The sequence below is a fragment of the Babylonia areolata genome, chromosome 35 (genome assembly GCF_041734735.1).
Source record: "Babylonia areolata isolate BAREFJ2019XMU chromosome 35, ASM4173473v1, whole genome shotgun sequence".
NCBI classification, from domain to species: Eukaryota; Metazoa; Mollusca; class Gastropoda; order Neogastropoda; family Buccinidae; genus Babylonia; species Babylonia areolata.
Genome location: NC_134910.1, coordinates 713,303 through 728,084, shown reverse-complemented (window position 1 = coordinate 728,084; position 14,782 = coordinate 713,303). Strand labels below are relative to the sequence as shown.

At 49.2% G+C, this 14,782-nt stretch overlaps 1 protein-coding gene across 2 annotated transcripts in view; it reads right to left on the bottom strand.

Moving 5' to 3' along the window:
- LOC143277887 (NADPH oxidase 5-like) overlaps positions 1–14,782 on the bottom strand; it is an 81,329-nt gene that overhangs the window by 20,628 nt on the left and 45,919 nt on the right. For both annotated transcript variants that reach the window (XM_076582839.1, XM_076582840.1), the window contains 5 exons: positions 8,510–8,618; positions 8,005–8,155; positions 5,899–6,109; positions 5,267–5,443; positions 2,396–2,610 (listed from right to left, as the gene is read on the bottom strand). In XM_076582839.1, the coding sequence (XP_076438954.1) occupies positions 2,396–2,610; positions 5,267–5,443; positions 5,899–6,109; positions 8,005–8,155; positions 8,510–8,618 (863 nt within the window). The remainder of the gene's footprint in view (positions 1–2,395; positions 2,611–5,266; positions 5,444–5,898; positions 6,110–8,004; positions 8,156–8,509; positions 8,619–14,782) is intronic.

Sequence of the window (14,782 nt, the reverse complement as noted above, 5' to 3'; positions counted from 1 at the left end):
CTGTCACTCTCCTTCTCCTCCACCCTCTTTCCAGCTGTCTCCTTCTCCTCTGCCCTCTTTCCAGCTGTATCTCTCCTTCTCCTCCACCCTCTTTCCAGCTGTCACTCTCCTTCTCCTCCACCCTCTTTCCAGCTGTCTCCTTCTCCTCTGCCCTCTTTCCAGCTGTATCTCTCCTTCTCCTCCATCCTCTTTCCAGCTGTCACTCTCCTTCTCCTCTACCCTCTTTCCAGCTGTCATTCTCCTTCTCCTCCCTCTTTCCAGCTGTCTCCTTCTCCTCCACCCTCTTTCCAGCTGTCATTCTCCTTCTCCTCCCTCTTTCCAGCTGTCTCCTTCTCCTCCACCCTCTTTCCAGCTGTCACTCTCCTTCTCCTTCATCCTCTTACCAGCTGTCTCTCTCATTCTCCTCCACCCTCTTTCCAGCTGTCTCCTTCTCCTCCACCCTCTTTCCAGCTGTCTCTCTCCTTCTTCTCCACCCTCTTCCAGCTGTCACTCTCCTTCTCCTCCACCCTCTTTCCAGCTGTCATTCTCCTTCTCCTCCACCCTCTTTCCAGCTGTCTCTCTCCTTCTCCTCTACCCTCTTTCCAGCTGTCATTCTCCTTCCCCTCCACTCTCTTTCCAGCTGTCACTCTCCTTCTCCTCCACTCTCTTTCCAGCTGTCTCTCTCCTTCTCCTCCATCCTCTTTTCAGCTGTCATTCTCCTTCTCCTCCATCCTCTTTCCAGCTGTCTCTCTCCTTCTCCTCCACCCTCTTTCCAGCTGTCTCCTTCTCCTCCACCCTCTTTCCAGCTGTCACTCTCCTTCTCCTCCACCCTCTTTCCTGCTGTAATTCTCCTTCTCCTCCACCCTCTTTCCAGCTGTCTCCTTCTCCTCCACCCTCTTTCCAGCTGTCTCTCTCCTTCCCCTCTTTCCAGCTGTCATTCTCCTTCCCCTCCACTCTCTTTCCAGCTGTCTCTCTCCTTCCCCTCCACCCTCTTTCCAGCTGTCTCCTTCTCCTCCCTCTTTCCAGCTGTCACTCTCCTTCTCCTCCCTCTTTCCAGCTGTCTCCTTCTCCTCCGCCCTCTTTCCAGCTGTCTCTCTCCTTCTCCTCCATCCTCTTTCCAGCTGTCACTCTCCTTCTCCTCCACCCTCTTTCCAGCTGTCTCCTTCTCCTCTGCCCTCTTTCCAGCTGTCACTCTCCTTCTCCTCCATCCTCTTTCCAGCTGTATCTCTCCTTCTCCTCCACCCTCTTTCCAGCTGTCATTCTCCTTCTCCTCCACCCTCTTTCCAGCTGTCTCCTTCTCCTCCACCCTCTTTCCTGCTGTCATTCTCCTCCACCCTCTTTCCAGCTGTCTCCTTCTCCTCCACCCTCTTTCCAGCTGTCTCCTTCTCCTCCACCCTCTTTCCAGCTGTCACTCTCATTCTCCTCCACCCTCTTTCCAGTTGTAATTCTCCTCCACCCTCTTTCCAGCTGTCATTCTCCTCCACCCTCTTTCCAGCTCTCCTTCTCCTCCACCCTCTTTCCAGCTGTCATTCTCCTTCTCCTCCACCCTCTTTCCAGCTGTCTCCTTCTCCTCCACCCTCTTTCCAGCTGTCTCCTTCTCCTCCACACTCTTTCCAGCTGTCATTCTCCTCCTATTCTTGCCTTGCCCCAAGTTACATCCCCACTCTCTCGGCCAGGAGGGCTTTAGGACAGTCGGCCTCGGGTTGGTCCCCATGGGTCAACTAGCCCCCCAAAGGCTGCAGCACTAAGAGCCAGTACAGTGTTGCCTCCAAGTTTAAGAGTCATAGTCCTTCACAAAAAGACAGCAGTAAATGACTTTCCATTGCAGTGCAGAAACCACTGCTCACACAGCTCTCAGCAAGGGAAAAACGATAACAAGAATGACAAGTTTCAGTTTCAGTTTCATTTTCACAAGGAGGCATGACTGCGTTCGGACAAATCCATTTGCGCCACAGCACATCTGCTAGACAGATGCCTGACAGCAGCATGACCCAACACGCTGGTCAGGCCTTGAGTGCATGCTTCTATGTTTTGTGTACCTATCAGAGTGGATTTCTGTTTACATAATTTTGCCAGAGAACAACACTCTCGTTGCCATAGGTTCTTTTTCAGTGCGCCAAGTGCATGCTGTGCACGGGACCTCGGTTTATCGTCTCATCCGAAAGACTAGACGCTCAGTTTGATTTTCCAGTCAAACTTGGGAGAAAAGGCGACAGCGGGATTCGAACCCACACCCTCACGGACTCTCTGTACTGGCAGCTGAGCGTCTTAACCATTCTGCCACCTTGGGAAGGCTAACTAGGCTAACTAGCCCCCCACCCCACCCCCACCCCCAAGGCTGCAGCACTAACGAGACTAACAACAACAACAACAAAGCCGTAAGGCCCCGACACTTGCCGACAGACTGAGAGCTGACCTGCATTCCCCAGATGTGCCCCAGTGTGGACCAGGGTAAAGAAGACGATGGCGTATCCGGCCAGCTTGTGGAACATCACGTGCTGGTCAAAGGGCAGCACGCGCACGAGGGGCGTGTTCCTGAGGAAGGTGAGGCTCTTCCGCAGCATCAGCACCAGCACGAAGGCACAGTTGAAGTTGAGGCACATGCCGCCACCCCGCGCGATGATGATGTACCTGAAACAACGCGCTTGTGTGTGTGCGTGTGTGTGTGTGTGTGTGTGTGTGTGTGTGTGTGTGTGTGTGTGTGTGTGTGCGAGAGAGAGAGAGAGAGACACACACACACACAGAGAAACAGAAGAGAGAGGCAGAGAGAGAGAGAGAGAGAGAGAGAGAGAGAGAGAGAGAGCCTCTGTGTGTCTGCATGTGCATATGACCATCTGTCTCTGTCTCTGTCTGTCTGTCTGTCTGTCTGTCTCTCACACACACATACACACACATAGTATATGTATGTATGTATGTATGTATATATATATATATATATATATATATATATATATATATATATATATATATAATATATATCTTTGAATTTGAACGTGATTTTTATATCGCATGAGTCATCATTTATAATCCTTGATAAATAGAAAACAACTCTTGACCAATAGAAATTCCAGACTAAAGTAGTGACCAATCAGTCCCACACAGGTCACTGGACATCTACAAGATGTTTGACCAGCAGCATGAACCAAAGTGCTTAATCAAGATTTGAGTGCATGCATAATCATATCTGTGTACCTATCAGAATGGATTTCTTCTTCAGAATTTCGCTAGAGGACAACACTCTCGTTGCCATGAGTGCGCAAAGTGCGTGCTGCACACGGGACCTCTGTTTATCGTGTCATCCGAATGACGAGTCGCTCAGCTCGATTTTACGTCATCCTGATGTGACGATAAACCGAGGTCCCGTGTGCAGCATGCAGCATGCTCTTGGCGCTCTGATAAAGAAGCCATGGAGAAATAAAGTGTTGTCCTCTTGCAAAATTCTGTAGAAATCCACCCTGATAGGCACACACATGTTTACACACATGCGCTCAAAGCCTGGCTGGCGTGCTGGGTTATGCTGCTGGTCAGGCATCTATCTCGATACATGTGGCAAAGGGCGTAATTATAATTATCTGGATTGTAAAGGGCGTAATTATAATTATCTGGATTTGTCTGAACGCAGTGATGCCTCCTCAAGAATGTCTTACCACTTGAATTCCCGGTATATTCAAGCATTGATGAAATAGACACCTTACCTGACCAGCATGTCTCACCACTTAAATTCCCGGTATAACCAGGCACTGATGAAACAGACACCTTACCTGAGCAGCATGTCTTACCACTTGAATTCCCGGTACAACCAGCCATTGATGAAACAGACACCTTACGTGACCAGCATGTCTTACCACTTGAATTCCCGGCACAACCAGCCATTGATGAAACAGACACCTTACCTGACCAGCATGTCTTACCACTTGAATTCCCGGTACAACCAGCCATTGATGAAACAGACACCTTACCTGACCAGCATGTCTTACCACTTGAATTCCCGGTACAACCAGCCATTGATGAAACAGACACCTTACCTGACCAGCATGTCTTACCACTTGAATTCCCGGTACAACCAGCCATTGATGAAACAGACACCTTACCTGACCAGCATGTCTTACCACTTGAATTCCCGGTACAACCAGCCATTGATGAAACAGACACCTTACCTGACCAGCATGTCTTACCACTTGAATTCCCGGTACAACCAGCCATTGATGAAACAGACACCTTACCTGACCAGCATGTCTTACCACTTGAATTCCCGGTATAACCAGGCACTGATGAAACAGACACCTTACCTGACCAGCATGTCTTACCACTTGAATTCCCGGTACAACCAGCCATTGATGAAACAGACACCTTACGTGACCAGCATGTCTTACCACTTGAATTCCCGGTACAACCAGCCATTGATGAAACAGACACCTTACGTGACCAGCATGTCTTACCACTTGAATTCCCGGTATAACCAGCCATTGATGAAACAGACACCTTACGTGACCAGCATGTATTACCACTTGAATTCCCGGTATAACCAGCCATTGATGAAACAGACACCTTACCTGACCAGCATGTCTTACCACTTGAATTCCCGGTACAACCAGCCATTGATGAAACAGACACCTTACGTGACCAGCACAACTTACTAGCTGAATGTCCGGTGCACGACGGGCACAATAGCCGAGTGGTTAAAGCGTTAGACTTTCAATCTGAGGGTCCCGTGTTTGAATCTCGGTAACGGCGCCTGGTGGGTAGAGGGTCGAGATTTTTCCGATCTCCCAGGTCAACATATGTGCAGACCTGCTGGTGCCTGAACCACCCTCGTGTATATACGCAGGCAGAAGATGAAATACGCTCAATAAAGATCCTGTACTCCATGTCAACATTCAGTGGGTTATGGAAACAAGAACATACCCAGCATGCACACCCCGGAAAACGGAGTGTAGCTGCATACATGGCGGGGTAAATAAACAAAACGGTCATACACGCAAAATGTCTGTCTGAGTGTGCACGTGTGCGTGCCTGAAATCTCATCAAATGACACAGGAAACGAATGATGAGCGCCCGATGGCAGCCGTCACTCGGCTCTACCCAGAAGACAGCCTGTTGTGCAAATGACCCTCCAACGGAGGATATGGGAAATATAAGTATCCATATCATTCATACATTCATTCATACAACGAGCACAACTTACCAGATGGATTCCCGGTACAACCAGCATGACTTACCAGATGGATTCCCGGCACAACCAGCATGACTTACCAGATGAATTCCCGGCACAACCAGCATGACTTACCAGTTGGATTCGCGGTACAACCAGGCGTTGATGATGTAGAGAGCGATGTTGACGAGCACGAAGAAAAGGGTGAAGAAGACCTTGACCCTGTTGTTCTGAAAGTAGGTCAAGGTCAGGTGACGGGGGATGGAGACAGAGGAGCGGGCCTGTGTCGGTGGTGTCAGCCACTGAGCCACGCTGACAACACAGAGAGAGAGGTCCGTGTGGGGTGTGCTGGGGTGGTGGTGCGATTTGATCATTACTACTATTACTACTACTACTATTACCACTACTGTTACTGCTACTACTAGTATGCATTGCACGATAGTCATGTTCGACCATGACCACCAGAACATCTGAGTCCTGAGTACCACTACTACTACTGCTGCTGCTGCTGCTAATACTACCACCACAACCACTACTACCGCCACTAGCACCACCACTACCATCACCCCAACCACTGCCACTACCACCACCAACACCACTACCACTACTACCACCACTAGCACTACAAACCACCACTACCACAACCACCACCACTACCACCACCCCAACCACTACCATCACCACAACCACCACCACTACAACCACCACCACCACCACCACAACCACCCCAACCACCACCACCACCACCACCACCACCAGCATCCCACCTGATGGTGAGGTTGTTCATGACTCCGGGGTGTTTCTCCAGCTGAGACCTGAGCTCCTCAAAAGTGATGGACCCGGAGCGGTCAGTGTCGGCGTCGTGGAAGAGGACGTCCGTGAGGGCCTCCAGGTTCTCCTGGCTCAGGTGCAGCGACGACTCCTCCATGCAGGACTGCAGCACCGTGCGCAGCTCCTCCCGGCTGATGGTGCCAGAGTCTGACACACACACACACACACACAGAGTCAGACACACACACACACACACACACACACACACACACACACACACACACACACACACACACACACACACACACACACACACACACACACACACACACACACACACACACACACACACACACACACACACACACACACACACACACACACAGAGTCAGATACATGTATAGTACTATGCATGCATAGTTCTGTACTTATCAGTGTGGACTTTGTCTACAGACTTTTGCCAGACGACAACACTTTTGTTGCCAAGGGTTCTTTTTCCAGTGCGCCAATTACGTGCTGCATACAAGACCTGTGTTAACCGACTCATCCACATGACGAAACGCTCAGTTTGAGTTTCCAGTCAGACTTTGGAGAAAGGGTGAGATCGAACCCACACCCTCACACACTGTGTCTTGACCGTTCTGCCACCCTCCTCCCCGATCATAAACACTCTGACCACCCTCCTCCCCGATCATAAACACTCTGACCACCCTCCTCCCCGATCATAAACACTCTGACCACCCTCCTCCCCGATCATAAACACTCTGACCACCCTCCTCCCCGATCATAAACACTGACCACCCTCCTCCCCGATCATAAACACTCTAACCACCCTCCTCCCCAATCATAAACACTCTGACCACCCTCCTCCCCGATCATAAACACTGACCACCCTCCTCCCCGATCATAAACACTGACCACCTTCCTCCCCGATCATAAACACTCTGACCGCCTTCCTTCCTGATCATAAACACTCTGACCACCCTCCTCCCCGATCATAAACACTCTGACCACCCTCCTCCCCGATCATAAACACTGACCACCCTCCTCCCCGATCATAAACACTGACCACCTTCCTCCCCGATCATAAACACTCTAACCACCCTCCTCCCCGATCATAAACACTCTGACCACCCTCCTCCCCGATCATAAACACTCTGACCACCCTCCTCCCCGATCATAAACACTGACCACCCTCCTCCCCGATCATAAACACTGACCACCTTCCTCCCCGATCATAAACACTCTAACCACCCTCCTCCCCGATCATAAACACTCTGACCACCTTCCTCCCCGATCATAAACACTCTGACCACCCTCCTCCCCGATCATAAACACTCTGACCACCCTCCTCCCCGATCATAAACACTCTGACCACCCTCCTCCCTGATCATAAACACTCTGACCACCTTCCTCCCCGATCATAAACACTCTGACCACCCTCCTCCCCGATCATAAACACTCTGACCACCCTCCTCCCCGATCATAAACACTCTGACCACCCTCCTCCCCGATCATAAACACTCTGACCACCTTCCTCCCCGATCATAAACACTCTGACCACCCTCCTCCCCGATCATAAACACTGCAACAATCGGCATCACAGGGTCAGTCAGGGAACAGGGTCAGTCAGGGAACATCACAGGGTCAGTCAGGGAACAGGGTCAGTCAGGGAACAGGGTCAGTCAGGGAACAGAACAGGGTCAGTCAGGGGTCAGGGTCAGTCAGGGAACAGAACAGGGTCAGTCAGGGGTCAGGGTCAGTCAGGGAACAGAACAGGGTCAGTCAGGGAAGACACCACAGAGTCAGCCCCTCATGGCTGACAGTGCCAGGGGAGTGGGGGTGGGTTGATTTGGGTACACACAATACGGTGATGGGATTTATGGGATGGCATCCGCATGCTGTGTGTGCGCGTGCTAAAGTGTGTGTGTGTGTGTGTGTGTGTGTGTGTGTGTGTGTGTGTGTGTGTGTTTGCCTGCCTGCCTGCCTGCCTGCCTGCCTGCGATTATCAGCGCGCATATGTAGGGTGCCGTGAATGTTTGCGTGCGCGCGGTGCGTGCCTGTGTGCACGTGACGGTAAGGAAAGAGAGAGCAGTACTGACTGTCGGCGTCATAGATCCTGAAGAGGAAGTGGAGTTTCTCTGAGGGGGTGCCCTTCGTCAGGGTCTTCAGGCCCTGCAGCAACTCGTTCAGGTCGATGCTGCCACTGTTGTCGTCGTCAAACAGCTCGAAGAGCCGCTCCGCGAAGTAAGACTGCAACACACACACACACACACACACACACACACACACACACACACACACATTGCTTCTGTGATTTCCAATTTATGTTGTGTTTGTATTTTTTTTTAATTGATATCCCCTCCCCAACCTCTCCCCCTATATTCCTTGTACACAGACACACAGACACAAAGACACAAACACATACACACACACACTGTCACACACACAAACACACACACACACACACACACACACACACACACACACACACACACACACACACAACAATAACACCACAACCACCACCACCATCAACAAAAATGATGGAGAGAAAGCAGCAGCGACATCTTCCAGTGCAGTGACACAGTGCAGTGACCTCCTTACCTTTTTCACGTGCAGGGCCTTTCTGAACGTGTCCCTGTCCAGCGACCCGCTGGGCCCTGCCACTGCACGGAACTGCTTCTCGATCTGGGCATACGTCTTCTCGTCCTCCCTGCACCACAACAACACCACGTGCAAGGGAGTGGGGGAGGGAGGATGGAAGGAAGGAAGGGAGGGAGGGAGAGAGGAAGGAAGGGAGGGAGGGATGGACGTGGAAAGAAGAAAGGAAGGGAGGGAGGAAGGGAGGGAGGGTGGAAGGAAGGGAGGGAGGGAGGAAGGGAGGGAGGGTGGAAGGAAGGGAGGGAGGAAGGAAGGGAAAGAGGAAGGAAGGAAGGAAGGAAGGAAGGGAGGGAGGGAGGGAGGAAGGAAGGAAGGGATGGAGGGAAGAAGGGATGGAGGGAAGAAGGAAGGAAGGGAGGAAGAGAGGGAGGAAGGGAGGAAGGAAGAATTGGAAGGAAGTTACTGTGTCAGAAATGAAATCATAAAGGGAGGAACGAGCGAAGGACAGAGGGGAGTAGAAAAAGGAAGACTGGAGGTATGAAGGAATTAGTGGATGGAAGGATAGAAGAAATGTAAGAATGAAGGAACGAACGGACGAACGAGGAAGAACCCCACAAAAGTCCTGCAAAATACAAAGAGAGAGAGAGGGAGGGAGAGAGAGAGAGGAGAGAGAGAGAGAGATGTAATGTGTCGCAGTCTATATTACGAAAGGTAGGACAATCATTCCCAGTACTTGGTTTTTCATTGTATGTATTGTTCTGTCTAACAGACCTGGGGATTCACTGACAATGAATTGGTTTATACGATTCTGTTCTGTTCAGTTCCCACCAAGAATGATAGTTGGTTCCCCTTTCTCTCTCTCCACTGACAGTTGATGCCCCTTTCTCTCTCTCCACTGACAGTTGGTGTCCCTTTCTCTCTCTCCACTGACAGTTGATGCCCCTTTCTCTCTCTCCACCAAGACTGACAGTTGATGCCCCTTTCTCTCTCTCCACCAAGAGTGACAGTTGGTTCCCCTTTCTCTCTCTCCACCAAGAGTGACAGTTGGTTCCCCTTTCTCTCTCTCCACCAAGACTGACAGTTGGTTCCCCTTTCTCTCTCTCCACCAAGACTGACAGTTGGTTCCCCTATCTCTCTCTCCACCAAGAGTGACAGTTGGTTCCCCTATCTCTCTCTCCACCAAGACTGACAGTTGGTTCCCCTTTCTCTCTCTCCACCAAGAGTGACAGTTGGTTCCCCTTTCTCTCTCTCCACCAAGACTGACAGTTGGTTCCCCTTTCTCTCTCTCCACCAAGACTGACAGTTGGTTCCCCTATCTCTCTCTCCACCAAGACTGACAGTTGATGCACTTACAATGTTTTATGGACATGGACATTGCATGAAAATGAACTGGAAGTGTTCTACTTCATCTATTTATATCCCTTTCTATTCATATACTGACTTATAGTCGATGCACTTAAAGTATCTCACAGACCTGAAGGTTTCGTGACAATAAACCACTCTATTTGATTCTGTTTCTGTCGCATTCTGTTTGCATACAGACTTACAAGTGATACACTTACAGTGTTACATAGACCTGAAGGTTTCCTGACAATGATTTATTTCTATGGGTGTTGGTTCTGTCCTGTTCTGTTTGCATGCAGACTGACAACTGATGCACCTGCAATGTTTTATAGACATGAACATTTCGTGGCAATGAAGTATTCTATTCGATTAGGTTTCTATCCCATCCACGTACAAACTGACAGTTGATGCAGTTACACTTTACAGCATGTTACAGACCCGAATGAATGCAGTTACACTTTACAGCATGTTACAGACCCGAATGAATGCAGTTACCCTTTACAGCATGTTACAGACCGAAATGAATGCAGTTACACTTTACAGCATGTTACAGACCGAAATGAATGCAGTTACACTTTACAGCATGTTACAGACCTGAATGAATGCAGTTACCCTTTACAGCATGTTACAGACCGAAATGAATGCAGTTACACTTTACAGCATGTTACAGACCCGAATGAATGCAGTTACACTTTACAGCATGTTACAGACCTGAATGAATGCAGTTACACTTTACAGCATGTTACAGACCCGAATGAATGCAGTTACACTTTACAGCATGTTACAGACCTGAATGAATGGAGTTACCTTTACAGCATGTTACAGACCTGAATGAATGCAGTTACACTTTACAGCATGTTACAGACCTGAATGAATGCAGTTACACTTTACAGCATGTTACAGACCTGAATGAATGCAGTTACACTTTACAGCATGTTACAGACCCGAATGAATGCAGTTACACTTTACAGCATGTTACAGACCCGAATGAATGCAGTTACACTTTACAGCATGTTACAGACCTGAATGAATGCAGTTACACTTTACAGCATGTTACAGACCTGAATGAATGCAGTTACACTTTACAGCATGTTACAGACCCGAATGAATGCAGTTACACTTTACAGCATGTTACAGACCTGAATGAATGCAGTTACACTTTACAGCATGTTACAGACCTGAATGAATGCAGTTACACTTTACAGCATGTTACAGACCCGAATGAATGCAGTTACACTTTACAGCATGTTACAGACCTGAATGAATGCAGTTACACTTTACAGCATGTTACAGACCCGAATGAATGCAGTTACCCTTTACAGCATGTTACAGACCCGAATGAATGCAGTTACACTTTACAGCATGTTACAGACCCGAATGAATGCAGTTACACTTTACAGCATGTTACAGACCCGAATGAATGCAGTTACACTTTACAGCATGTTACAGACCCGAAGATTTCATGACAATGACACTGTTTGATTCGATGTGTTTCTAGTGTACCCACTTGGGTCTGTTTTGTACTGACAGACACGTGATGCACTCACAGCAAGACGTCAACATCGTGGACACTGAGGCTCAGTGATGACTCACACTGCTCAGCACTTTGTCCCGTCCTGCCACACGTCTGATACCTTCCTGATTCCTGTCTTGAGTCACGGCTGTCATCCGCTCCTTGCGAGATATTTACGTCCGTTTCCTGTCTTAAGTCACCGACCTCTGCCCCTTTCTGACTATTTTCACTGTCCGTTTCCTGTCTTAAGTCACCGTGTTTTCTCCCGTTTGTACCCTCTCTTTCCTGTTTTAAGTCACAGTGTCTTGTCCCATTTTCGCTGTTTGTTTCCTGTGTTAAGGCATTGTGCCCTGTCCCATTTTTACCTTCTGTTTCGTGATTTAAGTCACAATGTCTTGTTCCATTTTTTCCGTCTGTTTTAGGTCTTAAGGTACATTGCTCTGACCCGTTTTTACCGCCTGTTTCCTGTTTTAAGACGCATTGCCTTGTCTCATTTTTACCGTCTGTTTCCTGTTTTACGTTGCTGTATCCTGTGCCATGTGTACCGCCTGTTTCCTGTTTTACGTTGCTGTATCCTGTGCCATGTGTACCGCCTGTTTCCTGTTTTACGTTGCTGTATCCTGTGCCATGTGTACTGTCACTTTCCTGTTTTACGTTGCTGTATCCTGTGCCATGTGTACTGTCACTTTCCTGTTTTACGTTGCTGTATCCTGTGCCATGTGTACTGTCACTTTCCTGTTTTACGTTGCTGTATCCTGTGCCATGTGTACCACTTGTTTCCTGTTTTACGTTGCTGTATCCTGTGCCATGTGTACCGCCTGTTTCCTGTTTTACGTTGCTGTATCCTGTGCCATGTGTACCGTCTGTTTCCTGTTTTACGTTGCTGTATCCTGTGCCATGCGTACCGGCTGTTTCCTGTTTTACGTTGCTGTATCCTGTGCCATGCGTACCGGCTGTTTCCTGTTTTACGTTGCTGTATCCTGTGCCATGTGTACCGTCTGTTTCCTGTTTTACGTTGCTGTATCCTGTGCCATGCGTACCGGCTGTTTCCTGTTTTACGTTGCTGTATCCTGTGCCATGCGTACCGGCTGTTTCCTGTTTTACGTTGCTGTATCCTGTGCCATGCGTACCGGCTGTTTCCTGTTTTACGTTGCTGTATCCTGTGCCATGCGTACCGGCTGTTTCCTGTTTTACGTTGCTGTATCCTGTGCCCTGTGTACCGCCTGTTTCCGGCCTTAAGTCACCGTGCTGTTCACCTCTCTCCCACTGTCCACCGTCACTCACAGCCACTGAAGCAGCATCGTCCCTGAAGTCTGCCATTGCTCTGGTGTCTGATTTCGATCTTCTCGGTCTTGCAACTGATTCAGCTTCACTGCCGCTTGGTCCTCACACCACAGTGTGACTTCAGCCTGGTCCTCACACCACACACAGTGTGACTTCAGCTTGGTCCTCACACCACACACAGTGTGACTTCAGCCTGGTCCTCACACCACAGTGTGACTTCAGCTTGGCCCTCACACCACACAGTGTGACTTCAGCTTGGCCCTCACACCACACAGTGTGACTTCAGCCTGGTCCTCACACCGTCACACAGTGTGACTTTAGCCTGGTCCTCACACCACACAGTGTGACGTCAGCTTGGTCCTTACACCACACAGTGTGACTTTAGCCTGGTCCTCACACCACACAGTGTGACTTCAGCCTGGTCCTCACACCACAGTCTGACTTCAGCCTGGTCCTCACACAACAGTGTGACTTCAGCTTGGTCCTCACACCGTCACACAGTGTGACATCAGCCTGGTCCTCACACCGTCACACAGTGTGACTTCAGCCTGGTCCTCACACCGTCACACACAGGACTGGGACTGTCCGCGGTGTGAGGATGGCAGCATGGGTGGAGGACAGACCAGGGAAGAGTGGCGTGGAGTCCCGGTGAAAACAGACAGCCGTCAGAGAGTTAACAAATAGATTAATAAATAAATAAATAATGATTTTTTAAACCTCGCCGGAAAAACGCAGAAACGTTGTGTTTAAAGCAACACAGACGCTAATTCATGGGAAACGTCGAATGCAGAGACACCATTCCCATCTTGCTGGTAAACGATTTGTTGTTGTCTTTTTTCTCTTTGTAGTTTTGCTGCCACACGTTCAAAAGGTTTCCTCAGCGCTGTTTCCTTCACACACTACAGTTGGGATTCATTTACTACAGCTTAGTCCTTTGTGAAGGACCATGACTCTCAACAAACCAGGCGGCAAGATAGCACTTGCTCTTTTTGTGCTGCAGCCTCTGGGACCCATCCCAACGCCGACTGTCTAAAATCCCTCTTGGGCCGAAAGAGTCGCGACGTAACTTGTACATGCCACTCTCCGAACTAACAAAGTTCTCGTCCAGATAGTCGGGACAGCAGTTGCTTCATCTGCTGACCATTGTCGGACACAAGTGACCACCTTGAAGATCCAGTGAAGGTTGTGCCTGTGCACCCTGACGGCTGTGTTCTGGTGAAGGAGTCACGCCCGGCCACGATGCTTCAGCCCTTGCTGTCGCTTTGCCCCTCCCCAGTGTGTGTGTGTGTGTGTGTGTGTGTGTGTGTGTGTGTGTGTGTGTGTGTGGTGTGCGTGTGTGTGCGTGTGCGTGCCTGTGTCTGTGAGAGAGAAGGAGAGAAAGAGAGATAACGATAATGCTAATGATATTTATTCAGATGGAGGCCAAAGCCCCTTGCTGTAGGGGGTCATTCTGTAAGAGACACAGAGAGAGAGAGAGAGAGAGAGAGAGGGTGGGACAGACAGACAGACAGTGACAGAAGGACACACACACACACACACACACACACACACACACACACACACACACACACACACACACACTAACAAACGGAGACAGAGAGAGAAAGACCGAGAAACAGTTATTGGGGTCACCAAAAGATTGCCAGCACAGTGGATGATTAGATACCCCCCAAGAACAAGCGTTTTGCCGACATGACAACACTTAATTAGATACCCCCAAGAACAAGCGTTTTGCCAACATGACAACACTTAATTAGATACCCCCAAGAACAAGCGTTTTGCCGACATGACAACTTAATTAGATACCCCCAAGAACAAGCGTTTTGCCGACATGACAACACTTAATTAGATACCCCCAAGAACAAGCGTTTTGCCGACATGACAACACTTAATTAGATACCCCCAAGAACAAGCGTTTTGCCGACATGACAACACTTAATTAGATACCTCAAAGAGCGAGCGTTTTACCAACAAGACAACACTTAGATACCTCAAAGAGCGAGCGTTTTACCGACAGGACAACACTTAATTAGATACCCCCACAAAACGAGCGTTTCACCGAGAGGACAACACTTAATTAGATACCTCCAAAGGCGAGCGTTTTACCAACAGGACAACACTTAATTAGATACCTC